The sequence below is a fragment of the Spermophilus citellus genome (assembly GCF_964194105.1).
Source record: "Spermophilus citellus genome assembly, chromosome: 6".
Taxonomy (NCBI): Eukaryota; Metazoa; Chordata; class Mammalia; order Rodentia; family Sciuridae; genus Spermophilus; species Spermophilus citellus.
Window position 1 is genome coordinate 133432854 of NC_138187.1, and position 27816 is coordinate 133460669.

At 51.4% G+C, this 27816-nt stretch overlaps 1 protein-coding gene across 7 annotated transcripts in view; it reads right to left on the reverse strand.

Annotated features, from left to right (window-relative positions):
* The window catches only part of PPFIA4 (PTPRF interacting protein alpha 4), a 50962-nt gene extending 24292 nt beyond the window's left edge, over positions 1-26670 (reverse strand). For 2 of the 7 annotated variants that reach the window (XM_081300227.1, XM_081300229.1), the window contains exons 1-16: positions 26516-26670; positions 15190-15390; positions 14388-15022; positions 10743-10844; positions 10191-10355; positions 9845-9919; positions 9539-9628; positions 8779-8970; positions 8356-8502; positions 7961-8095; positions 6110-6193; positions 5665-5796; positions 5284-5346; positions 4525-4616; positions 2596-2704; positions 601-809 (exon numbers count right to left, since the gene is read on the reverse strand). In XM_081300227.1, coding sequence (XP_081156353.1) covers positions 601-809; positions 2596-2704; positions 4525-4616; positions 5284-5346; positions 5665-5796; positions 6110-6193; positions 7961-8095; positions 8356-8502; positions 8779-8970; positions 9539-9628; positions 9845-9919; positions 10191-10355; positions 10743-10844; positions 14388-14621 — 1829 coding nt within the window. In that variant the 5' untranslated portion in view covers positions 14622-15022; positions 15190-15390; positions 26516-26670. Of the gene's footprint in view, positions 1-600; positions 810-2595; positions 2705-4524; positions 4617-5283; positions 5347-5664; positions 5797-6109; positions 6194-7960; positions 8096-8355; positions 8503-8778; positions 8971-9538; positions 9629-9844; positions 9920-10190; positions 10356-10742; positions 10845-14387; positions 15023-15189; positions 15391-26515 lie in introns of those variants that run through there. The other 5 variants (XM_081300231.1, XM_081300230.1, XM_081300228.1 and 2 more) reach the window with 5 other exon arrangements.
* Positions 26671-27816: the final 1146 nt, after the last annotated feature.

Genomic DNA, 27816 nt, shown 5'->3' on the forward strand with positions numbered 1-27816 from the left:
ATTTTTCCTGGCTGTTTGTCTTAACATTAATAAACTCACTAAAAAGCAGGATCAAGGGAAGGTCTGTCTTGACAACTTTCCCTGCTACTGGATCCTGTGTGATGCCTCCTAGGGACAGAAGGCAAGGCCCAGTGGACTGAGATTCAACTTCAGTTTGAATCTTGGTTCTGCCACTTACTACATGGCTTTGGGAAAGTCACATAACCTCTGAATTTCTGTTCCTTTATCTATAAAACAGAGATCATGTTACCTACCTCAGGGTAGGACTTACTAGAGTAAGACTGACAGTAACATTTACAAAGCTGTCACCCTGAGATGGCTTCAGCCGTGGAAGCTATACTCTTAGAGATCAGGAAGAATACCAGGACTACAGCTCCATGCTCCCACACCCAGTCAAGTCATTAGATGAAGCCTGAGAATCAGCTTCCCTTTTGGGGAAATACTGGACTAGAACCTTATCTGATGTCTCACAGAAGGTCCCTAGACCTTGGTACTAAGGTGCAGTTGTAAGGCGTGAACTTTTTCTGGCATTGCCAAACACTAACAAATGGGCCTTCTGTCCTTCAAGACACTTCCCAGGCCCTCTGCCCCTGCCCCAACCTGATCTCCTCGTTGATGGCATCCAGCTGCTCCTGCAGCATCATGGCCAGGGTCTGGGCATCTGAATGGCCGCCAGGGGAGACAACATCAATGGAGCCCACTAAACCCCCTGGCTCATCTTCATCCACATCAGAGATCTCAGGATCACTGTCAAAAGCAGGAGTGGCTGTGGAGGCCAACAATCCAGGCAGTGGAGATGGCTCCCAGTCCTTTGCAAAGGAAAAAGATAAAGAAGTAGTAATGGCACCCCAGAGGGCTGAGGAGCAGGACCCTCCCCACTGCCACTGGGCAGCACTGACCTCTCCTGGGAGCTTATTAGAAATGCAGAATCTCAGGCCCCATTGCCAGACTTACTGATTCAAAATCTGCATTTTAACAAGATTCCCAGATTATTGTTTGCATATGAAAGTCTAGGAGATTCTGCTCTAACTCAAGGAGCTAGCTAACAGAGTGATTTAGAGATGAATCCCAAAAAAGTGGCCTTGCTTTGAATCTTTTTTTGGGGGGGCGGGGAGGGTACTGGGGATTGAACTCAGGGGCACTCAACCACTGAGCCACATCCCCAGCCCTATTTTTTATATTTTATTTAGAGACAGGGTCTCACTGAGTTTCTGAGCACCTTGAAGTTGTTGAGGTGGGCTTTGAACTCATGATCCTCCTGCCTCTGCTTCCTGAGCCGCTGGGATTACAGGCTTGCGCCACTGTGCCCAGCTCTTGCTTAGAATCTTGACTCCACCAAATATTAGCTGTGCAACCATGGGAAAGTTGTGTAATCTCTCTCTGCCTCAGGTTTTCATTTATAAAACAGGATAGTAACAGGATCTAACTCATAGGTAGTTGTGAGGCTTAAAATGAGAAAATCGGGTCTGGCACAAAATAGGCACTATATAAAGGTTACTAGTTTCTATTCATACAAACTTGCAAATGGTGACTAATTCAGGGATTTAGACAAAGTCTTGTGTTCTTGTAATCTCAACATATCACAGGACCCTCTGAACAACCTTCAGAGGTGATGGCTTTTCAAAAATCATCTACAAACCTCTTCAACAGACAAAGGCCCAGAAGAGGAGGAGAGCACAGAAGTGGACTGGGAGAGCCAGAAAAGTCGGGGAGACAAGGAGGGGTGCCAGGGGAGCTCTAACACACAGTCTCTAGGACCCAAGTCCCCAACTCCCCCTGAGGACTCTTGTTCAAGCCCCTGCTGCCTTCATCCTGAGCCCCTGGGCAGCTGCTGTGTTCTTAGAAGAGTAAAGGGGGGAGACACAGAGGTGCCCTCACATTGCCATCAGACTAGGGCCCTAAAGGCAGGGACATGCCCTCTCCACAGACCAGGAGTTCCCTCTTCCTCCATCTATAACTTGTAAGGCCCCAGAGATTGGGGGACCTGGGCTCACAAGAGAATATGACTGACAACTGAGGATCAGGCAGTAATCAGACTTCCCTGAAAGAAGGAAGGCAGCCCTCCTGCCCCTCCTCTTTCCTCATCCCCCCTTCTCCCTAGGCCAACTCAGACAGCAAGAACCCATAGCTGCTTCTCAGAAAGCTCCAGGTGCCAAGCCCAGAGCCAGGAGACCTATCATCCCTCCCTCATCTCCCTTGTAACCACAGCTTTTGTCTCAGGAAGCCAGCCAATTCCACCTTCCCTCTGCAGCCCCCCCACCCACTGGCCACCAGAAACACACGCCTGCACACCCAGGCACACGCACACATGCCTCAGTGGGGCCTCAGGGACTGGCTGGCCGCCTTCCAGCCCCTACCTCTTGCCCACCAGGAGGCCGAGGCAAGGGGGGTCACAGCTGTTGCAGCTGACAATGGCCCCAACCCTGGGGCTGCAGCTGTCACTGAAATGGGGGAGGGCAGGGGAGAGGATTTGTACCACACGCCAGCCATCCGTGTAACTGGAGCCAGGCACACGGCCGAACTGACCCCAAACTCCCCAGGGAGACCCCCCCCACACACACACACACACACACACTCACCCTGCCACCCCCTCACCTTAGCCGAATCCTCCCTCAGTGCTGAGTAGCGTCGATGCAGACCTGGGGGTGCGTGGGTGGTTGTACTCAGGGAGAACCGCACGTCCGCTGCGCTGCCCATGTGTGACCTTGAGTGGTAGAAAGGAGAGAAATGACAGCTCCTAAGGACTGAGAGCCCCAGCCTGCACACACTGGGCTCAAAGAGTCAGGGATCTTCACCTTGGAGAAGTCTTAACAGGACACACAGCTATCAGAAATGTCTGAAGGGCTACCATCTGATCCCAAGATGAGAATTATTCTCTGGTGCTCCAGGGGTCAGGATGACCCAGGGAAGAAAATTCTAGGGAGTGGCTTTCCATTTAGCCTAAGAAAAACCTTCTTATGGCAAGAGTTGGCTTACAATGCTTTTAAAAAGTCGAGCTCCCCATCAGAGAGGTTTTCAAGTGTGGGTTCTCTGGCTTTCTGTTAAGAACAGTACAAGGCTTGGAGCACTGGGCACTGGGCAGGTGATCTCTGACGTCCTTTAACTCTGACAGTCTTTGTTTTGTGGTCTTTTCCCTAGCAACTTTTCTCAGGCTTCCCAATAATCCGGACTGAGTCCCTGGCTAAAATTTAACACAGTCACACCCCAACCCTATCCCCAGGAAGCTTTGGGTGGCCCTGACTGTATCTAGAGATACCACTTTAACTGCTCCAAAGGTCTAGCCAAACCTGAGATTTTAGGGTCCCAGTGACAATCTCAGGAGTGTCAAGAAGCCTCCCTGTGATGCCTCTTCCCAATACCTCCCAGCTTGGGACCCTTGAGAGAAAGCAATGCAAAGGGGCCAGGAGATTGTATAGCTGAATTGAGAGGGGAGCAGCCTACCTAGCTCCCTCTTCTCTCAGCAACTCAGCCCCACTTCTGTGATAGGTCCAGATATTCTAAGTCAAAGCCAAAAACCCCCAGCTAGGAAGGAAAAGCAGCAGTGGCAAATAGCTTGGTGTATGCTGGGGCCAAATCTTATTAATTGAAGGGCTGTTCCTTTTAGCCAATCCACAGGGAGAATCTCAGCTACCATTATATTTCTTGGTTCCTTGCTTCTCTTCATACAGTAATTCCCAATGAACTTGAAGTTGGTACTTGAATATCCACCACCCTGGGGTTCCCACAGGCCTCTTCTCTCAAGCTCAACATTCTTCCCTAATTCAAGCACTGCCCCCCAACATACATATATACCCCGTAACACTTCCTCATAGTAGCTGATCTCTGATATGAGAAGAACATGGACAGAAGGGAGCCATGGACCTTGAGGGCACTCTTTTACTTTACTCTCCTCGATCTTCTCTGGGCTGAGAATTGAGGACATGTTTGTGGTCTGAGTTCAAAGCCAAGTGCTTCACAAAATGTGGAGAAAAATCCAGAGGCAAAAGCTCCACCTCCACCTCTTACATGCCACAACCATGAGTAACAGGGAACCTCAGCTTTCAAGAGGAAGGATGTTTTTGTTGCCTCACTTCCATTCCCTCCAAATGCCTTTCTGTTCACTGCCTCCTACCTGAACTCAGGTGATTCTCAACTCTCAAACAGCAATCCTAAAGGTGGTGTCTCAAGGTCACCACTACCAGAGGACCTTGTGCAACATGGGAGAGCATAGAACTCAGGCAGACACCTCCCAAGGCATACTCTCTGTTGAGGACATAGGAAGTATCCTGTGACCCATGTTCCAAGACAGTAGGAAAGGAGTATCATCTGATCCTTGTTCTGCACCCCTCAGAGGACAAGTGCTCCCCTTCTAAATGCCCAAGTGATAAATTGACTCTAACCAACTTCTCTGAGCTTCAGTGTCCCACCCTGAATATGAGGAGGACCCTGAGGTCCTGGGTGGTCTTTTGATGGGGGGAAGGTCTCCTTCCCCAGGGTCCAAGCAGGACCCCATCCCAGCACGCCCCATATCCCACGCTCTAGTACCTGGAGTGGATGCCATCCACAAATGGCCCCCCTCGACCCTTCAGCTGGTCCACCTCTTGACGCAGCTTCTCAATTTCTTCAGACAGGCGGCCCTGTGCCAGGCAGACCCAGGGTGGGGTGGGGGCCAGGGAGGGGCAGAGAGGGAGAGTGGGAGTCAGAGAGGGACAAAAAGGACAGCAGAGTTTGGGGAAAGCAGAAGAATACTCTGCAAAGTTCAAAGTCAGGGGCCCCAGGCCAGGGGCCAAGAGAAGAGGAACAACTGGAAAGTGAGCAGAAGGTGGCAGAGGGGCCAGGCAGGGGAGGGTTGTCTAGGGAAGGGCTCTCCTGGAATAAGCCAGCTGACCTCTTAACACCACACAAAAGTGTGGCAAACCAGGCAGAGCAGCAAAGAACTCATGTGTCCTTCCACACATAGCTGAGGCAGGGCCAATAGCCAATCTTCCCAGAGTCACCTGACTCTTACCTCACCAGGGTTTGAGGCCCCCACCCAATCTTTTGGTTAAGCCATTCATTGGGCCCTGAATCTGCTGTCCATCCTATGCCCTAGGCTTATGGCCTGTTTCTCTTTTACTGTGGGTAGTGGTGTATCTACTGGGTTGGGCGGTGGTGAAGAGTGATGATATAATGTAATGCACATGAACTAACAGAAGCTAACATAATACTGGGTTATCAGAGCAGCTGCATGAAAAACAGGCATGTCCTTTCCTCCCAGAGACCCGGGCCCTCCAGGCTGGGTGGGCTGGCCCCACAGCTGGGTACCTTGTGGTGGTGCTGCTCCTCAATCTGACGCTGGGAGCTCTCCAACTCCTGGATCAGCGTGTTCTAGGGGAAAACAGCTGTGAGCCAGGGACCTTCGTCTAGCCAGCTCCCTTGCTCCGGCTAAGGCCAGGGCCTTCCCCGGCCAGCTCAGACCAACCCTCCAGGCCTGCTTTCCCGCACACCTCCCCAGCCCGCCCTCCCCAGCGGGAAAAGCTTCTAGCTTGGCCAGCTTCTGTCAAGGTAGCACTCACCCGTCCCAGCCCCGCCCCTGACTAGTTCCTCACATCCCAAAGCCCCGCCCCCAGGCTGGCCCCGCCCCTACTCTCGACTCGACACGCCCCTCGAGTAGCCCCGCCCCACTCCGCCCCCTAGCCCCTGCACCTTCTCCTCCAGGGCGGCCATGCGCTCCTTGAGATGGAGCTGCAGGCGCTCGTTGGACTCGCTAAGCAGCCTGTCCACGGTGTCTGACAGCCGCTTGTTGTGGTCCTCGTTCATCTTCTCCCGCTGACGCACCTGCACAGCCGCGCCACCTTGCACAAGGCCACCTCAGGGCCTGGTCGACGCCGCCCTCCTCGAGAACCACCCATTTCCCCTGGGGTTCTACCTGCCTGCTTCACCTGTCCCCTTCTTGTCCCCAGTCTTCCATCCTCCCAGGGATCCTCTCTCCAGCTCTCTCAACCACCTCCTCCCCTAGCTGCGGGCTCCTCTCACCCTGTGGGCTCTCTCCCTTGGCCAGGTCCTTCCCTGGTGCCCCTCCGCTAACAGTACCTAAGAGCCTGCCCCGAGGGCAGGGAGGTCACCCAAGAGCCCAGCCTCGTGCCCTCACCCTTGCCAACTCCTGGTTCTTCTCCTCCAGCTGCCCTTCCAGCTGCCGCAGGTGCTCCTCAATGTTGCCATGCCGTTCTTCAGCCTAGGGGCGGGGATAGGTCAGTGCATCCTGGAGATCTCTGTTCCTCCTGCTCAGGCCCCATATCCCGTGGATCCTGGTGCTAGGGCAGTCTTGAGTGATCAGGGCCTCAGGTGCCAAGGAAACCCAGCCCTCCACCTATCAAGTTGGTGCAAATCACCATCAGCACTACCTTTCTTCCCCCAGAAACTCGACCCCTGCCAGGTCCTTCTTGGGTTCCTGCTCAGAGCTGGCATCAAGAGCTGGCAACTCAAGGGTCTTGGAGTGGAGAGCAGGGGCGGGGCCGGCCTGGAGGGCGAGGCTTTGGGATGTGAGGAGCTAGTCAGGGACGGGGCTGGGACGCTTGAGTGCTACCTTGACAGAAGCTGGGGAAAGCTAGGAGGGAAGGCTGGAAAGGTGTGCTGGGAAAGCAGGCCTGGAGGGTTGGTCCGAACTGGGCGGGGAAGGCTCTGGCCTTAGCCAGAACTGGGGAGCTGGCTAGGCGAAGGTCCCTGGCTCAAAGCTGGTAAATCCTCCCCATGTTTCCAGAAAAAAAAAACCAAAAAACTCCATTTGAAAGCATGAGCTACCATACATCTCTGTGCTTCCAGATAGAATGGAATTGTACTTGAGAACACAGGCTCAGGCCAGGCAGCCTGGGTTCAAATCTTTCACCAATAATGTGACCTTGAACTTTCTAAGTGCCTGGTTTTCTCAACTATAAATTTGACTAGCAGCACCTATGCCCACTGGCCCATTTCAAGGGCTAAATGAAATGCTCTAGTAAACATTTAGAACATACTAGCCTCATCATGATTATTACCTTTATTATTAAACCAGCCCAGGTAGAGTGTTCTCCCTTCCTGTCAAGTATCTCCAGAGATGGAGACCCTATTGTTTCTGCTGACAAGATTTTCCAGAATACCACGCATCTTACAGTCAGGAAAGCCTTCCTTTAACTCCTCCTGCTATGACTCACTTGAACATATTAATCACTTCAGCCCATCCCTTCTTGTCAGTTTTTGCTCAGCATCCCACACATAACATCCTCTGCTGTAACTTAAACCTAACCCTCCATTCCTAGGGGCTGGAAAGACTCTACAGATCACCAAGGCCAACAGCACCACCATAGAGGTAAGAACACTGAGGCCCAGTTATGGAGGGGTGTGACTTTTCCCAAATCAGAAAGCCAGTCAGTGGCAGAAGCAGACTTGGTCCTGGGCCTACTAATGCTGTGAATTCCAGCTCCAGAGCACCTGAGACGCCATACTGGCACACTGGCCAGCATCTTATCCTTCAAAGGTTCTGGGGCTGGGTGCTTGCTAAAAACTGGTTTCTTCTAGATCTAGAATGCTTCAATTTGGTAAAGAAAGATGTGTGCAACCCTGCATCCCCTTCAGGGATATACAGACTTTGATCATATCTCCCCTTAGTTTCATTTTTCCAGAGATGAAAATCCTAATCTTCCCTCTCTAGTCCTAAACAAACAGAGGTATCAACCACAATGGTGTCATGATAATAAATATACTTTGCAGCAGTGTGGTTCCTCCTCTTTCAAGTATTTTTACCCTTTCTTATGGGACCATTACATCTCTGTGGGGTGAAGAGGGCAGGAATTCCTCTTCAGACTGACAGACATGAAGTAGTGTACTCCCAGCATCACACAGTGAGCAGTTCTCTGGCTCCCTGCCCCATGTGCCCTCCACTCTGTCCACTCCCTGCCTGGTTCCACAACAGCTGGCTCCACTGGACATAGGGGACAAAGGCAGATCCCAGGCTCAGCCCACTTGCCTTGGTGAGAGCTGCGATTCTCTGGGCCAGCTCAGCCTCCACCTCTGGCAGCGTCTCTGCCTTGCGCATTGTCTGCTGCAGTTTCTGCTCTGCCACCTCCAACAGCTCCTGTAGGTGTCGGGCCTTCTCCTCACACTAGCAATGTGGGCAGGGAAGCGATTCAAGAGGGGTAGCACTGAACACCCCCACCCCACCCCACCACAGCAGGGAGCAAGTAATAGGTCAGAAGTTGCAAGGGTTGGTTCCTGACTGCCCAAGATGCCTGACTTCCCCTTTCCCAAGAGAATCTTCAGGATCCCAGGGGCTCCTGGGCCACCATGGGATAGTTTGAGTAGGATCATTAGAACCTCAAGGGTGAAGTACAATGCCCACCCTGCCCCATCTGGAGGAGTTACCTGGCGGTGCAGGGACTCCTTGTTGGCCAGTTCATTCTCCAGTTTGTCATTGAGGTCATGGATGGATGTGGCCTCACGCTGAGCAGCTAGGTAGCGCTTCTCCAGTGTGGTGATTCGTTCTTCCATGTCCTCTTTCTGAGCCAGAGCCTGGGTGGCAGCAGAGGGGAAAGGTCACCAGATTTTGCTGCCCTGCTCCTTTCTGCACCTCCCACAATACCTAGCTGGGTATAACCCAGAAAACATGATCTCCCCTGTCAACTCCTGGCCGTAACCAAAACCCCCATTACTCCTTCCCACACCAGTCCTGCCAAGTGTTCAATCTTATACTTCCCGGCTCCTGCCTGGACCTTTGTCCACACTCTCCCAGATGCCAAACACCTGTACTCAGTGGGATGAAGTGACTGAAGAAAGACCCTTCCTCACCTCTCGGAGGTCCCGTTGATGCTTGCTGCTCAGCTCCTCTGACTTGATGAGGTCCCGGCGGGCTGTTCCCAGGTCCTCCTCAAGTTCTGTTACGGTTGCTGTCAAGGTGACCAGTCGCTCCCGGGCCTGGCTCAACTCAAAGTTTTGCTTCTCCAGGAGCTCCTGCAGCTCCTCCACTCGGCCCGTGTCATCCTCCAGGGACAGTGAGCCATCAGTCAGTCAATCATGGAGGCCTAGGGCATCCTACACCCTGCCCTGCCCCAGGGAAATGGTAGGAGGGGCCACACACCCATGACAGACCACAGCTCTGCCCTGACCTCAGAGCACACCTCCAGGTACACCTTCTTTCCCTGGGCCCCAGCAGCTCACTCCTAACAATACCCAAATACCCTAGCTCTGCTGTGTATCTCTTGAAAAACAAAAGTTTCTAGTTTTATCTGTTATCTCAGCCTCTTCAACCCAGAAAGGAACATAATTAAGGAACAAAGGCTCAGAGATAGAAGGCATCTTGCCTGATACTGATACAGGCAGATGGCTCCTAACAATTCCAGTGGACAAACATATTATGTACCTAGCACCAATAGACAGATAGAGAAATAGAGAGATGATAGATTTCTTTGAAGATGGAGGAGGGAAGTGAGAATGTTGTAGGAAGCTCTGCATTTAATTTTAGCAGCTTCTCTACTGAAATCAGCGGGCAGGGCCTCCCATTCCTGTCTTGGGGAACACAGGCCCTGCTATACTGCTCCCCATTACCCACCTTCCACAGACGTTTTGGTCCCAGCTCCACAGTCCCCTCCTCTTCTGCCACTCCATCCCGCACCACTGCCCCCTGCTGCAGGGCAGACACCTGTAGGGCACAGGCCCAGGGCAGTGCGTCAAAGAGTGCTTCTTACATGTTCCAGACCCTTCTAAGTTTCCACTTTCTGGAAAGGAGTGCCTGGCCCAGCCTTGGCTACTCCAGCCACAGTGAGGAAGAATCCCATGAGGAACAGGGTGGGGCTAAGGGGCCAGCCAGCTGGACTTCCGGGAGCTGCCAACTATAAATTGAAAGTGGGCAGCTTACCTGTTGGTGGGCTCCTGCCAGCTGCTCCTCCAAGGTGGTAACGCGCTCCAGTGCTGCCCGGAGCCTTTCTCGAACCTGCCCAAGACAAGAGGAGATGGAAGAAGAAAGGGGGACTCACTGGACCCAGGCTGAAGAAGCCTGGCCTTGGTCTACCAGCGCCAGGCATGAGGGAAAGTAAAGGGCCCAACAGGAGGTAAAATCCTAGGAGGGAACCTAATAGGACTTGAAATGAGGCCCACAGTAGGAGGAAGCCAGTTCTGAAGCTAGATTTCCCTAAACACTGAATGCAGAAATCTCAGAGAAGGGAAGCTTGGTTGGATTAGGGAGAGAGTAGGGGCAGGGATACCTTCTCATCCAGGGCTTTGTGGTGCTCAAACAGAGACTTGAGGGCCTTTAGCACCTCCACCTCACTGGAGACCCCTGAAGGTGACTGGGCCTGGCGCTTCACCACCGTCATCCGCAGTGACCGCTCATGGCGGGACACCAGGCACTCCAGATGTTCTAAAAGCAGCTGGCAGGAAGCAGGGGAAGACAGGAGGGAAGACTCTGAGCATGTGCTCCAGGGGCCACAGGCAGGGCCCATGTGATCACCAAGTAGACACAAATACAGCCATACCATCCTTAAAATGCTAATATTCTTCCACTTTGGTAAATAGCTGCTCTTCAATTAAATACCGGCCTTAACTCAGTTGTCCTGGCCTCTCCCCCAGGACCCTGAATTTCTATGACCCAGCAACGGCAGGGGGAAAGCCTAGTACTGATGGTTAAATTTTCTGGCTATGACCCTAGGATGAGAAGCAGGCAAAGGTCAGGATGGGGTGGGGCTATACCTGGCCCTGGTCCTGCCTTGGTCAAGGTACACACACACACAGACACGCACCCGGTGATCTCCACTTACCCTTGTGTTATTCCGTTCTGCTTTCAGCTCTGATATCTCTTCCTCCCTCTCTAGAAGCTGCTCCCGACACATGCTCAGCTCCCGGGTCAAGGTGGCAAATTCCTGAAGACCCCCAAGACTCCTTAGTACATGGGGATTCACTCCCTAAGCAGCATCCTCACACCTGATCCATAGGGGTCTCCTCTCACCCATCCCTTCCTCCACCTACCCCCCCCCAGGAAGTCCCGATCTACCCACATTTCAGGGCAGTAACCCCGCAACTGGTGTGAGCTCCCCCAGAGGGCTCCATGCAATCCAGGTGTGGGTTAGGAGCTGAGGAAATAGCTGCACACAGAAATGGGAAAGCCACCAAGTCTGCTCTGCAGCCCCTTCCCCTGCCAGTCAATGTGACCAGATTCTGCTGACCCTCCTACTCAGCCTTCTGGTTCTCCAGCAATTCAATGGCCTTTTCGTTTACACACTAATGGAGAGGTAGGCTGCCACTGGTTTGGGCGAGTGAGGTTCACCAGAAGCTAATGGAGGTTACGGGGGAAGAGAAGCGTGTTCTGAAGCTTAAGTCTGACTGAGTCCCAGGGAGCTCTCTTCCATACCCTCCCCAGGGCTTTGCAAGCTGTCGGTGGCCTGTGAGACAAATGGATTGAAGGAACCACCTACATGGGAGCAGGAGGGTACTTGGACTTGCCCAAACAGCTGGCCATGCAGCTTCAGCCCTGGCTTCCCAGGAGCCCTGCCAAATCAGGTCAGGGTTTCATGCCAGCACCTGATACTAAGACCCATGCCCTGGCTTCACTGAATATTCATGTACCAAATATTCCTTTGAGGGGGACCCATCCATAAATGTCAAGCCCAGACACTTCAATGACCTTTCTAGCTCACCTCTGCCACCAGCACGAGCATCTAAGGTGAGAGAACAGCCCCACAGCTCCAGGTCCATCATATCCTATCTATTTAATCAACATGACCTCATTCCAGAAAGATTTTCAGATGAATGGCCCAAACTCTATGGCTTCCAAAGTCTGAAAATAACTGAACAGAAGCTTCAGCCCCGCCCAGCATTGCAGCTTCCCTTGCACACCAAGAATTCCCGACCAATGAAGAATTCCCAAAGCAGTCCCACTATCACTCCGGATCAGGCAAAAGGATTGTAGGAAAGAAGAAGGGACTATCCCTTCCAGAGCACAAGAAAACAAGGACTTCTGACTCTATTCCTTGACTATTGCTTTTCTAACAAGGATATGGCCAAAGACAATCAAGGTCAAGCATTCCACCCTCTGGCAGTTGAGGCCTGAGCCTGATGCTGTTTCACCCCTCAGTTTACACACATGCATGCACACGGTCATACCTTCATGCACACACACACACACTCACACACATATGCACATACACACAGTCTTGGACACAGAGACAGGACTTAATGGCATGCCTCCAGCCCTATACTATGACACCACCACCAAAGGGCTGTGAAGCTCTCCCTTCCCTGGCTTTAGGCTTATCACTACCTGGTGTCCCCATCCTAGGACGTCTTTCCCCTCCCTCCTCAACTCACCCATCTGACAGACTGCTACCAGGATTATTCCCAAAGCACAATGCTGTCCACAAAGTTAAACGCAAGCTTACAGTGGTTTTCAAACTTTTCTCTCACAGTTCCTTTGCATTCACCCTAAGACCCGGTCAACCTGGGTTACTTGCTGTTTCCAAACCCTAGCAAGCCTTTCTAATGCCAACCTTAGCTCAGCAGTCCCCCTCTCACTGCAGAGCACAAGCCTCTGTCACCACCTGATGAAAAAATTCCTCTTTCAAAGCCCACCTCAAAGGCTCCAGCCTCCTGGGAACCGTCTAGGCTGTCCAGTGGAAGTCTCCCTCTATTCCTTGAAAACATTTCTGAACAAACATCAAGAGCACTAGCTGGGGAGTCTACAATCCAACCACAAATATATGTGAATACCAGGTCCTGTGCTGGTCACAGGGGACACAGTGACAAGAAAGATACAACCTCTACCCTCATGAAGTTTCCAGTAGAGGAAGTCAGGCAGGCCTGGGGTCAAATCTCAGCTCTGCTCTGGTTAGCTATGTGACCTTGGACAAATTACCTAACCTCTCTGAACCCATTCTCTGATCTGTAAGGCAGAGGTAAACAGTCTCTCCAGGAATTACATAGGAGGACTAAATGAACCCAATGTACAGAGAGTACCTAGCACAAGCCCACAAAGGCAGCTATTTTTATCATTGATGTTGTGTTTAACAATCCCTTCAGGCCTCTCTTACCTTTCTCTACCTTCTCTCCTAGTCTTTTGGGTTCTTATGTCTCCTTTCTCATCTCTGAGCTCCTTGGGAGCAGGAACTGGCTCATTCACTTCAGGGCATGCTCAGGGCCTCCTGCAAAGTGAGGTAGGAGGGGCCACCTGCCCATCCCACCTCTTCACCAGGGCTAAATATTCATACTGAGAAAGCTTCCAAGACTCAGCCTCCTGTCACTTTTGAGCCCTGAGCCAAAAACTCACCCACCCAGGCCCAGTCCTGGTTCTTCTCCCTGCACTGGGAAAAGGGCCTGTCTCTGAGGCTTGAGGTGTTAGGCAACTCAGGCTGCCTCCCTCAGCCCCTGCAGGGCACGCAACTGCCCCAGGCACGCTATGCAATGAATCTAGTGCCTGGTTTCCATACCCATCTGTCTCCTAAGAGGAGGTGGAGAGCAGGACGTGTAAGCAGTCACTGTGAGCACTGTGCTTGCCCCACCCCACCTGGGGCCTGGTTACCAGGCAGGGTTCACACCTTCTCTGACAAGCAGCAGGATAACTCAGTTCCTGCTCCCTTTGCCATTCCCATAGCACGCATTTGTCCTGGAATATCTACGAAATGATGGATGAGCAGGAAGCAACACAGAGCTTCTGGGTCAATGATCTGAAGTGGAAATGTGGTGGTGGCTGAGACACAGCCCCTGGAAGCACACAGCTTTTCAGGGGTCAACTCCTGCATGGCCATGAGCAGGGGGTTCATTTCCCTAAACTCCATCACTTGTGAAGTAGGATGCTGGTAATAACAGTACCAACTTCATCATTCTGAAAATCTAGTGAGATAAACCCTCCAGAAGGCTCAGTCCTTAGAAAATACACTGTAAAGGGTAATTACATTAGAGCTAGTAGCAATGCTGGTGAGGTACATGAAACAGGATGTTAAGATACTCAGCTCTGTCTATAATTGCCCATGTGATGTCTGTGCAATAGTGGAGCTGGACTAGATGAGCTCTAAAGCTGCTCCCACCTCCACTTCTGTGATTCTCCCCTCCCCCTCTCCCTCCACCTCCAAGAATAGGCCTCTGGTGAGAAGCAGTCAGGGCTCTTTCTTTCCAGCCTAGGGTGCCATCTACTGGCAGACTTGGCTCACTGCAGTTGGCAACTAGGGCTGGGTTTTCTCCCTGAATCAAATTCCACCCATTTCTCCAGGTGAAGCCAATTCCAGGCTGAGACACTTGGGAGTGACAGGGAAAGGATTTACATAGCAAGACGGAGAGTAAATGTTCTGTAAATTCCACTATTTGATATGCAGGTAGATACAGTTTTGCTGAGGGCCCAAGGGGTGCTGGACTCTACAGGGCTGGAGGAGGGGCAGAGGGAGGGACTGAGGGAGGCGCAGAGCTTTAGGCCTTACCTGAGGGAGGGCAGAGTTGAGGTGTCGCTGGAGCTGGTCCCGCTCATGCAGGGCATCCTGGAGCCGGCTCTGCGTGGCTGCCAAGGTTTCCTGACTCTCCCGAAGGGACTCCAGCAACTTCTCCCGCTCATCCAGCATGTTCACCATAAGCTGCTCAAAGTTGGCGTCAGCATCGGCGCCGTGGGGGGGCCCTAGGGGGTCCCCCTCATTGATTGTGGGCATCACCTCACACATGGTGGGGGTGGGCAGGGCCTTGTCAGTGTCAGGGGGTTGGGGAGGGACTCACAGGATTGGCACCTGCAGGAGGACCCAAGGCATGGGTATCAGAGCAGGCAGGGCCAGGCAAGTGGATGGGTAGGCAGGGGCTTCTCCCATGGCATCAGTTGCTCTTGCTCTGAAGGGAGCCCGGGGCCTGCAGTGCCCCTGTAGACTGGAGCCAGAAGGCCTGGCTTAACATCTCAGGGCTAGGGCTGGGTGCCCTGTGTCCCCAGACAAGTGGGCAGCATCGGAGTGTGGCCATGACAGGCAGGGAGAGCAGGCCTGGGAGATTATCCTTATCTTAAACTGAGCACCAGAGTCTGGCAGAGTCGCAGCTGGGTCTAGAGACACCCATGGTTTCTGGAGGGCGGTGTGGTCTGTGGGAGAAGAGACTGCTGTGAGGACTAGCTGAAGGGAGAAGGGCATCCAGGGAAAGGGGTGGGGCAGAGGAGGCCGACCCTGAAACCAGAACGTGCAGGAGGAGAGGGAGGAGAGGGAGGAGAGGGAGGTGTCGGCGCATGCCCTTTCTCAGGGCTTTACTCACTCTGATGGCGCCTTAGTTCTCCCAAAGAATGCACATGCCTACTGCCCAGCCTCTGCCGCTTGCAGCCCCTGCCCCCGCCCCCCACAGCTGTCAGAAGTGCAGCCGCAGTGGTTCCCCACCCACGTGGCTCACTGGCCAAATATAGAAATGATTCAGTCAGCGGTAGGGGAGCAGGCGGGCTGCCCAGAGTCGTCTTGAGACCTGAAGGTGGGAGAAAAGGAAATAGGGTCTCTGGCCCCTTCCCCCAAAACCCTCTCCCCCTACTCAAGTCAAGGCAAGTGCAGAAGAGTTAAAGGGTTAGTAGGTGGGAGTCCCACAGAAGCTAGACTCCTGGGGGTCATAGGAAACAGGGGCAGAGTAGGTCCTTCCCTGACCACGGGCACAACATGGCTGAGGTCTTGGAGAGGCACATATTGGGCACTGGGACAGGCAGAGAGCCCTGATCTGCTACAGTGCCCCATAATTCAGGGAGGAGGTTCTGGCTCAAGTCATTCCCCACATCTAAAACCTGCCAAGGAGGACTGCAAGCAGGTCTGGCAGATGGTAGTCTTTGATTCTAGGTTCACAGCCTACCACCTTGCATTGGGCAGAGCTTAAATGATGGAAAGGAACCCAGGGTCTACATGGGGTCACTACTAGGGGGTCACTCTCCCTGAGTAGTTTTGGTGTGGAACAACCAGCTCATGGCTGGGGATAGGCTCCCTCCGCGTGATTCCCCATTGCTGGCACTGCCAGAAGTCACCAGTGAGGGCAGTCAGCTTATGCACAGCCTGGCTCCATGGATGCCCTAAGCCTGGCACAGGGAAGCCCAGTGGTCAGAGCAAAGGAAGGCAAAACAAAGAAGGCAGGTTTCCCTGCCTACCATTAGCTTCCAACCTGCCTGCCCACTGCTGGAAGACCACCAGCTTAACCAGTCTTCAGAGGGAATGTCTTTAGGTCTCCCATTGCAGGAGGGCTCTGAAGGGGTGTGAAACACCGAGCACACTGGTGGGGACACTGGAAGCACTCCATAAATGGTGCTTTCCTTCTTTGCCTTCCACTTCCCTTTTCAAGGGACACACAGGCAGCCTCCTGTCCACACCAGTGGTGAGGAGAGGCAGAAAGGGAGGATCAGGATGGAGGAGGCTCAAGATCCAGCGTGAGGTGAGACATCAGACATGGCAGGCCTGTGGCATGGCTAACCCAGCAGGGGAAACCTAGGAGGGCAAGGCTGCTTTGACCTCTCTCTAGAATTCTGGGTATCAGAGTGGGCAGTGCAAGGCAAGCAGGGGCTTCTCCATGGCATCAGAAGCCCTGATTACAGAAATGGGGGGGGGGGGGGCAGGGAGGAATGAACAGATGAAAGAGCAGCAGCAGGAAAACCCCAGAGTTCACATCCACAGCCATTCACAGAGGGGCCCATAGTTCAAGCTGGTACGTGCACACGTGCATTCTCTCTCTCTCTCTCTCTCTCTCTCTCTCTCTCTCTCTCTGAGGCAGACACAGGAACATGAAGACCTAGGGCTGATACACATGTAGTCACACACCTGCTCCCAGACATAGATACTGGAGACAAATTCTGATCACAGGAATCCTTTCACCTAGTTGGACACCCACCACGTAGGGCAGGATTCTGAGAGACTACCAAGGTGAAAAGGAACGCCTTGGTCTACAGGCTACCTTTTCAATGTTGCTGCTGCCAGGCAGACCACACTCACCTCCCTGTTCCACAGAGAAGGTGGAAGTGGAGGGGAGGGGCTGCTGTCCCAGTCTGGCCAGAACTGCCATCTGACTGATGCTAACAGCAATTCCTCCCATTCTCCCATCCCCTGTACCCAGGCCTCACCCTCCCTCTCCAAACAACAGCTGGGCTCACATTCCCTCTATTCTCCCACTCAGCCACTCATCAAAAAGAAATAAAAGAGCAGAAGAGGAGAGCAGGCTAGGAAGGCCCTTGTGGCAAGGGCTATCCTTTGGAGATCAAAGTATGCTCAGGCATTCAGGTGTCCTGGGAGTGGTCTCAACCCAGCAAATTCCCAGGTAGCCTACAGTACAAGGCAAAGGAAGAAGCCGAGAACTGGGCCTTAGGAGATCTGGGCCATGGGTCTTTCTACCAGAGACCAGCTAGATGACCTCAGGCAGTCAGGAGGTCCTGGGAAGTCATCTCAGGGGTATTTACCCAGCTGATCTGGGATATCTGGTTGGGATGGTGACCACTAGTGAGGCCTCTGCTATAAGATGGAACCTGCCACCCTTGTTTTGTCTGCCTTAGAGGGATGAGGTCATTGATGAGCAGAGCTCTGAGAAGAAGAAAGCACCCCACCGTGGCAGGGGAGAAGGAATTACCTTAGTGTAGGACAAAGGCAGGCCTGTGGGTGAAGTCGAGAGTTCCTTACAGGAAGGGGTTGGAAAAGTTCTTAGGAGGGGCGAACAGGCTGTGAGGTGCTATTTGGTCCAACTCATTCTTCCCAAATCCTCCTGGTCATTCTGACAACTAAGAAGCTGGTTTCAAGGCCAGCAGCGCTTTCCCAGCCTCCCTGAGAACCAGGTAGCAATTCTACTTCCTCTGGCCAAATGGCACACAGAACCAGTGAAAAAAATGAGCCCAGAGAGGGATGCCAGGTGGATACCACTGAGGCAACTGCCTAGGACCTCCTGCCCTGCCCCCACCCCCTGCACAAGCCACTGAGCATAAGGCAGCTCTACAACAGACACATGGGGACACCTGGCTTCTTCTGGCTCCAGGGCCATCTTTAAATAGAGCAATTATCGTCTCAGGCTAGCAGAAGCCGCCTCAACCCCTGCACAATTCTAAGTAACACTCACAGGTCCTGATGAGGAGGCAAAAGATGCCAGCTCCCAAAGCAGGCAAAGGGCTTCGGTGGGGAGGAGTGTGGGCAGGCTGTGAAACCACGGAAGAGGGCTTGAGAGCGAGTGGGTGTAAGTGTGTGTTGGTGGAGGGATCAGACAAAAAGTAGGCCTCTGACGTTATTAACACGGAAAGGCAAAAGGTTTCCCAGGTGTCACCCCCTCTTTTCCTAACAAACAGAAGCGACAGGCACTTGGGTCTGATGCCCTGGCTGACCACACACACACACAGGCCTGGCTTCCTACCACCCTACTAGATGGCAGGCCCCACCACTGAGAGTGGGCATGGCAACCATGAGGCTGCTGGCCCCTGTGGAGGCCCAAGGACCAGGGCAAAGCTGCAGGTAGCTGTGCTCAAGTGTGAGTAGGTCATGAGCTGGACAAAGAGGGAGCCCTCAGGGCTAAGAGCAAAAGAGGAGTGTCATATATACCTCTGCTGGAGGAGGGTGGGGACCTGAGGAGAGAGGACAGAGGTGGGTGACAGAACAATTATAATGATCATGTTCGCTGCTATGATTGATCAACATTTACCATGTGCCCACACCAAGCCAACCATTGACATCTTTCTACTGATTTTAATCAGTAATTTTAATCTTACAAGGAAGATGTAATCCTTCTTCCATCTCACAGATGTGAGAGATGGGACTCAAAGCCATGTAAGCAGGCTCCACAGCTGGTAAAGGGAAGACCTAGGATTCAGTTGGTCTGCCTGACTCCAAAGAGGGGTAAGGGGTGGAGGAAGAGGGAGAGCAGAGATGACTTGAGGCATCATGTCTACTCCAAGGAGCCAAAGCTTCTGGACCTTGGCCCTTTCTACCCTCATCAGGGTCACAACAGCCAGAGGACAGCTCACCTTGGCCATCCCTCCTCCTCTCCTCCGCAGGCCTGGGGGCAGGCCTCTGCCACATCATGAGGTGGCTACTTCCCTACTAGCAGTAAACCATCTTCAAGGCCCCATCCACCCACCCAAATTTTTCCCCTCACCCCCCAGCTGGTCCCATACCACAGTGAGTCATCTGAGTCCCCCACCAGCCGCATCCTGCAGGTACTACAGAGGCAGACATTCCCCCAAGCCACTGCTCCCTGCACCCCGTGGATTCAGACACTATCCAGCAGTGGCACTGAAGCCCAGTTGCCCATGCCCTCAGGCTGCCATCCCTTTCCCTCTTACCTAGAAGCTTCTCCTCTGTCCAACACACGACCCCAAGAAGCCCCACTCCTCCCCTCCCCTGCAGCCTCCTTCCCAGCTACTCCCCAGCCCAGCTCACTCACATGCTCCCAGAGCCCACCTACTTACTGCTCAAGTCCTTACTTCACCTGGCCCACTTTCCATTTCCATGTCAACCTAATGACCTGAACAGTCCTCCTAAGCTCACCTCAACACCACCTCCTCCATGGAGCCTTTCCTGATTCCCTCTAGTAGACAAGATGTGCCCTTCATTGTCCCAACATCACCTCTTTCTGGCACTTGTCTAACTTTACATCATCTCACCTGCAGACTCCAGGTTCCAGGGTAAGAACAACCCGCGCCTCCTTCGCTTTGGATGCTCTAATGAATGGAACTGAACATATACATGTGACAGTGATTTCTGGAAGTTTATCCCTGAACAACTTCAAAGAAGGCGAACTCCAGAAAAGGAAAACCTGGCTCAAGGCCTGGGAACAGGGTCATTCAACTTGCCCTCTGAAAACTACAGCTTCTTGGGAGCAAGCTGCAGTCAAAATCCTGTCTTGAAAGGCAGACTCTGGAGTGGGCTGATGGGCCTGGACACAGGTCACTCCCTGTGTGACCCTGGGAAGATACTTGCCCTCTCTGAGCCTCAGTTCCCCCTCTGTGAAATGTGGGCAATAATAGTAGCCACTCTAGGTAGCTGGCAGGGGACATCCATAAAGTGCTTAGACCAGTGCCCAGTAGACACTCAACGTCCTGTGTTACCTCTTAGCACCCAAGGATGCCCAATCCTTCAAGATTAGGCCCACTGTAAACACAATAAGAAAATCAAAAGTCCACCTGGCTACAGGATGCCATTCCCAGAGAATAGTCTTGGAAAATCTCCTCCTAGAGTTTCTCATGGATAGCCCCAAATCCCTTTAAAGGCATCTAGTTCTCTGGACCCCACAATGGCACTTTGCCTCACTGGACCAGATTTCCAAATCTGGAAAATGAAGGACACAACACACAACAACTCCAGCAGCCTCACAAGTTGACATGATGTTCAGAGGAGATAACAGTCAAGAAACAGTTCAGAGAAGTATGAAAGGTGACCAAAGCATAGGATGACACCAGCTGTCAGCCCTGGCACTCAGTCCGCCTGATGCCTGGCACACTCAGGTGAACACAGGACGTATCTGCTCAGCCAACATGCTCTCTGGACCTGAGTCTACGAAGCTCATCTTTCCAGCTGCTCCCCGGGAGTTAGTCATGGGCCACTCTTCCCAAGATACAGCCTGTCACTTGGGCACCCTCTCCAAACCAGACGAGGGTGGAGAAGACACTGCTTAACAACCACACCAGGATGCAGGTGGGAACTGGTCTGTCCCTGGCACACCTAGCAGAATGGTCACCCTCACTGTACCACCCTGAGAGGGCTAACATCAAAGATCAATGGGGAGTCAGGCACAGTGGTGCACCCCTGTAATCCCAGTAGCTCGAGAGGCTGAGGCAGGAGGATTGCTGAGCCAGCCTCCGCAACTTAGTGAGGCCCTAAGCAACTCAGTGAGACCCTGTCTCTAAATAAAATACAAAAAATAGGGCTGGGGATGTGGCTCAGTAGCCGAGTGCTCCTGAGTTCAATTGCCAGTACCCCCACACACACCAAAAAAAAAAAAAAGACCAACGGGGAAAGAAGGATTAAAAGTTTCTGTGCCCCTCCAAAACAGACACTCTTCTTTGACACTCACATCATACAACTCCTTAACTTCAGACACAGTTCACAAACTTGGCCTATGACAAAGTACCTGGGGCAAAGAAAAGGGTGAAGAAATATGACAAAAACTCAAAGGGCTTGGAACTCCCTTCTTGTACTTAAATTCCATCAACTTCAAATATGTTAGTTTTCTTCAAATATGTTAGTTTACATCTGATTAAGGGTTCATTTGTATAAAAAAGGTTCTAAGTCTAAAAAAGAGGTTAGATAATCCCTGGTTTAAGGACTGTCTACAGAAATACACAGTATACCCACCTAATGCCACTCCTTAAAATAAGCATAAGTTCTCTCAGAGAGGCAGAGTACTAGAGCCATAAACGGGAAGGCTACAGATAGCACCAGGGTCACCAACCATTTTCCACACTCTAGAAGCCTCATGGAGATCAAGCCAAGACATGAGGCTGCACCCATGAACACAGCACACAGCTTTTACTCAATGTACATCATAGAGAATGGTCACCCTAGCCATCTTCTACTAATCAGAGCCACTAACTAACGCGAATTTTCTCAAATAATGTTTGCAAAAGAAGAAACAAAAGTAGCAAGTGTGGTATATTTGGAGAATAAAAATCTTTCAAAACCAGGGGTCTGTGTGGGACAAATACTACACAGGGTTCTCTGGGTGTTGAAAAAAATAATTGCTAAGAAGTCACTGCATTAGATGGACAGATTTGGGCGGTTCCATGTGGTAGAAAACAGTTCAGCCAGAGTGCCAACAGGTGCCAGGGCATGAAAGGTCCAGAGTACAACTGCCCTGAGAAATGTGGGTGTCATAAAATATGCATATGAATGTGGTCACAAAAGTGTGTGTTGTATGTGTGTGTGTGTTTATAAAAAGAAAGAATGTGAGTGGGGTCAATGTGTATCCATGCCACATAGCATGTAAGTATAGGGCCATGGGAAGGCATGGTGTATACATGTGGTTATATATAAAAGAAGGGCAGAGAGAGAGAGAGAAAGAGAATGTGTGTGTGTGTGTGTGTGTGTGTGTGTGTGTGTGTGTGTTAGGTTATGGGTCTAGAGAGTGTGTGCATGCAAGTGGGTGGGCGTGTATGGCTGTGAGAGTGTGTGGATGTGTGTGGTCACAATTCTATGTCAGGGCTCATGACCGCATCAGACTGTAGTCATGAGAATATGTGTGTGCATAGTCATGGGGAAAGAGAGTATATGTGGTCAAAGAAGCCCGTGCATTCCAGAGTCTCAGATTGTGTGTGCTCAGGGGGCCACAAGAGCTTGTGTGTACATGTGGTGTGATCAGGAAAGCGTGCTGCTGCGCATAAGAATGAAAGTGCATGAGTGGTCTTGAACCTCTATGAGAATGTGTGAGGGATGGGAGGGAAGAACAGGAATAAAAGAAAACTCCACTTATTCCAGGTGCTCTGTCCCAATCAGGGCCAAAAGTTTCAGGCCCAATGTAAGCTGAGGTCATGGACCTGGGCCCAGCCCACCCTTTTAATTACCACCTCCTATCAAGATACACTGCTCCACATCCATGCAAGATGGCTGGGGTCATCCCCTGCATCTTCCAGAATGCTCAGTCTCCTGGACCAGCACAGGCCAAGCCCTGAGCCTGGCCCTACTACCCAGTACCCCACTACTCTATTCTCAGCAGAGAAGAAGAGTCATTTTTCTAAAGCAGCAGCCAAGGACCCCTCTATCCAGTAGCTCTCCCCACCTAACCCCCACCTGGAACTACAGATTCCCCTACAGTGTGTGGGAGTGGTGGCCACAGCATCTGTGAGAGCTGAGTCTTTAGTTGACTATCCCTCAGGAGTAAGGACCTCACTACTCAATGAGGAAGCCTCACTGTTACAATGAAGTTCTTCTTAAATCACATGGAAACCTATCTCCCTATCTTTGAAATGACGGTTATCTATTTGAAGATAATAACCAAGAAGGCACTCAGGTATGTGTTCAATTTATGAGAATTCAACTCTGCTGGCTGGGTGAAAAAAGCAACAAGGGCCTCTAAATGCAAACCAGCTATTTCATCTGACATTGAACTACAGAATCATATCAGGCACATGTACTCTATTTAAAATTATCATCCAATAGTATATATTACATATTTATATAATTAACAAAGAATGCATATTATCTATATATACACATATATATATTAAGTCTCTCTCTCTCTCTCTCTCTCTCTCTCTATATATATATATATATACACTAAGTGTATACTATATATATTGTTTAGGGTTATAAACCTAAACCTATAGACCATGCTTTATAAGAGATTTATGGATCTTATCTACTGACTATGGAATCTAATTCCCCCAGTGAGATATATAATAGCACTGTACTGGGTCTCCCGAGGCTTCTCTGCTCCAGGTTAAATATTTCTAGTTGCAAGTAGGCCCTGTTTCATGGAGCTCAAGGGACCTGAGTGAAGACAATTCAATCTAACAATCTCTCAGTGAGTGATTTCCATGAATCCAACACTATTATAGATATGGAAGATACATCTCCATCCTCAGGAAGTTCATGGGCTACTTGGGAGAACACAGATACACATGTAATCATCTGAGAGCAATTCAGAGGAGCATAGGACAAATATGCTCTCTGGCCCAGCCTGGGGGTCAGTGCTAAGCATCACTTGGAATATAACCAATTGAATCAGCTGGCAGCAGTTTCTCCACCAGCTCTGAGAAGGAAGTGGCCCTAGCCAAGGTCTCAGCCCCAAACAGAAAGGCAAGCAGCTGCCTGTGCTACAGCTAACTTCTTCTGGAGGAACAGAAGACACCTGAAGGAGGACCTGAGGCTGTAGCACCTAAGCCTCTCTGCAGGCAGGACAAAGAACTGGGCAGCAATTAGTTTGTGTGGCAAGGCGGTGGCCAGGCAAGGACAGGCAGTGAATAGGGAGTCCTGAGGGTCTTGCTGGTCCTCACACCCTCCTCACTTAGAACTCCTTGCACCACTACTGTTTCCCCCCACAAGCCCAACCCCCAATGATATCCTTGGTTCCTCCAGGTATCCCTCTCAATACAGCAAATATGGGGGGTCACCTAGAAGCAGCCCCCTTCCAAGCAGAGTACTCAGAGAAGCCCTGGTCCTGGGCATATGGTCCTCAGCGTAGGATCACAGTTCCTGTGAGTACTCTTCACTCCCCTGGCCATCCAAAGTGCCATGTTCCTGTGAGCCAGCACCGTATGCCCTCCAGAGCTAATTATAGGTCAGTGAGCTAGCAGGCCAGAGGGGGACAGATGGTGACTTCATGTGGCTGCAATATACACTTGTCCCTCCCTCTGACCCCACTCCCCCCTTCCATTTCTCTCAATTCCCTACCTGGGACCCAGGTTCTGAAGCAACTTCAACTCCCTCAGTCTTTCCTGCTCCTAACTCTTTTTCTCCAGTACCCCCCCACACACACAGACCCACACTCATGCATGCACACACACTTACACAACTCCAGACAGTCACCACTCCTTGTTCATAGAGCAGCTCCTCTACCAACTCAACAAAATTGAGCCCAAGGCCCAGGAGAGAGTATCCCTGGCATAAGAAGGTACTAGCTGGCTCCCAGGTATCTGAAATCCTCCTTGACACTAAGCTCCCTGGCCCTCCTGAGTCCTCACACCTGTGTCATTGCCACCACAGTCCAACTCCTCGTCCTCCCCCCAGTTCTAGCCCTCCTATCCTCAAAGGCTAAGAACGGACACATGACAATCCCTGATAACTCTTCCAACTCTGAGGTTCCATCAATTCACCAGGGGACTCAAAAGTCTGATGCCTGCCTTGCCCCTTCTCATCCTTCCTTTAAAACCCAGCTGCCAGACCTCTCACACTCTGACAACATGACATGCTCAACAGCACACACTCAATACCATTAATGAGCTTTCCCTTCCATGCCCTCTCCCCCATACTTTTCCATCTTCCAGAGATGGGTGTCTCCCACTGTGCAGAGAGGCTCCCAATAACCACTGGGCTATCCATCATCTCATTACTTTCAGATACTATTTATCTTAAGCAACCTCCTTAGACCACAGGACAAAATCTAAGAAAACAACCAAGGGAAATCATTCAAGCTGTCCTTTTTCTAAGGCAACTCCCCTGGGACTGAACAACTCATAGTGGTAGGGATGGCACAGGGTTGGAATCCTATTAGGCTCTGTCTTTTGATAATTCAAAAGCAATGTAATTAAAATGTGTGTGAGAGGGGAATGTTAACAGAGTACCTAGGGCTGGGGATGTGGCTCAAGCGGTAGCGCGCTCGCCTGGCGTGCGTGCGCCCGGGTTCGATCCTCAGCACCACATACCAACAAAGATGTTGTGTCCGCCGAGAACTAAAAAATAAATATTAAAAATTCTCTCTCTCTCTCTCTCTCTCTCTCTCTCTCTCTCTCTCTCTCTCCTCTCTCACTCTCTCTTTAAAAAAAAAAAAAAAAAACAGAGTACCTAATATTTGTACATAAATTGAGTACCTTTCAGCTGCTCCATGGCCCTAAATTGCCTTCAGAAGACCAAGTATCTAATATGGTTCCTGGACCAATGTTCGCTGGATATTGAACAAAGTACCAACAACTCTGTAAAGAATACAGGAAGTCCCTGCAACCTGGCTCCTGAAAAGACCTCTTAAGATCACACAAGGAAGGGATCTCCATGCTAAGCAGAGACTCCTTCCTAATCACTTGCTCCCCTCAGAGAAGAAATGAACAGCAGCCTCAACTCCCCTACCTCTCAATGAATACTACCAACATCTCTCCTTAAAGGTGACATCAGCACCTAGTGGCACTTTGTCCTAGATCCCTCCTCCTTCTCAAGAAAACCACCCACACCCATTCCAAGTCCTCCAACCCGACCTCTCTTCCTACCCACCATCAAAAACCTTGAGATCTGCACCGGAAAACATCCCTACTGCGTGAACAAAAGTCAGCTCCCCATCGCACCCTCCCAGTTCAGGAATCTCTATTCCAGCTGTCTTTTCCTGTTGCGCCCACCCTCATCCCCGCCCCCACCAGGCCTCCGGTTGGCCTCTCTTTCCACCCCACCGCCCTGGCACTGCGGAGATGGGGGCATCTGGGGCATAGCTTAAGACTGACAGCTCCAGGAATGGAGAGCTGGCAATAGTAACAAGGGATATAATGAAGCACGCGGGAAGGATTAAGACCCCCAGAAACGCGAAGACCTCTGTCCCTGAGAAAAGATTGCCCCAAGGAGTGATTGGCCAACAAGCCGAGGAGCGCTATTTCTCTGATTATCCCGGAGGGGAAATGAGGGTGCATCAGTTCACCCAGTTCCCACCCGGGAACTAGCCAACTGAGCCCTCCTCCCGCGAAGACGGTGGAGCGATGGAGCGGAGGGCGAACTCCACGCCCTCCCTGAAAATCGGCATCGCCCCCCATTCTCATCCCCAAGGGCACAGGGCACTGCAAACACTGGTGAGGGGCGGCGGAGGAAACAGTATCTACGCCTGCCGCAGACACATCCAGAGAAAAAAGGGACAGTTTCCCAAGGTGCGCTAGACAGCGACCCCCTCCCCAAACTGTGGAGGGGAGCTGGAACTGGGAATAAGAGTCATCCTTCCCCCAGCTCTGGCTCTGGGCGCTCACCTGTGTCTGCAATCGCCGAAGGCCCAGCAGCGGGCAGCTCGGCTCGGAGGCAGCAGGGAGCCGCCCCCGGCCGGGGCAACGAGACACGTCCTAGAAAACTGAGCGCGCGCGGAGGTAGATACAGCCTCCGCCACCCTAGCGCCCTGCCTCGAAGCCACGCCCCCTCCCCCCGCGATACCCTAGCCCCACCCCCAGGGGCGTGGCCTGACCACCTCCCCCCCAATACCACGCCTCCCGCCTCCGGGCGCTCCCCGGCCCTGGCACGTGACTAGGGCGCCGCTTTGATGCTGTGCGCCATCTTGGTTCGGCCTGGAGAGTGCTAGGGAGGTGGCCGAGTGCCAGAATTTTACCTGGCGGCAGTAAGGTCTCAGGGCCGTCAGTGCAGCAAACATCCCCAACCCCTGTCTTTTAACTCACCCCTGTCCTTGGTAACAGTCTGTTCCCTATATTGACAGTGGTTATCACCTTTCACACCTGCTCTCTCCCATCCTTTTAAGTTAAGAAACTTGACATCCATATACATTTCGTAGTATACACTTAAGTAAACTGTGTCACTTGCCTTTGGGCATCTGACTGTTCTAACACTGTTACTATAAAATGAAGTATTTGTAAATTGCATACACATAGTATGAAAACTGACTCAGGCCAAAATTCCTGACAGACAACTATAACTAAACCTCTCCATTTTCCTGAATTGCTCCCTAACCCGGTCCACACCTCCCTCACACCCCGTGGCTATTAATGCATCTTTTCCATCTGGTTTGTTAAGTTTCATCACAGTGCCTACTCAATCCTTTACAAATATCCAGTAAGCACTGCTAGAAGTGTGAAGAATTTTTATATACATGCAATGTGTACACATGCATTTATAGATATATACACATCCTATTTCAGCAGCAAAGACTGTAGTTGAGATCAGTGACACAATTTTTCACTTATTATTTTTCCCCCAATATATTTGCCACTTGGCTTAGTTTCCTTACATTACTAGAAGGCAAGAAAATCTGAGTAATCCCAATTTATTTGGGGGGGGGGGTGTTAAAGCTAAATTTGTATTACTTTGAACCTCAGAGCAAAATTGTGGTGTATGGGTGTGTGTGTGTGTGTGAGAGAGAGAGAGAGAGGGAGGGAGGGAGGGAGGTGGGGAGTATTTTTTAACCTAGAGTCCAGAAAGTTCCAACTCTTCTCTACCTGGAGTTCTTACCAAGGGAAATCCCTAAGACTTCACAATCTTTCACCAACAAAATGTGAATTGTGCTTGGCAACTTAGCCAATGCAAAGGAAGGCTGAAGCCATCATAA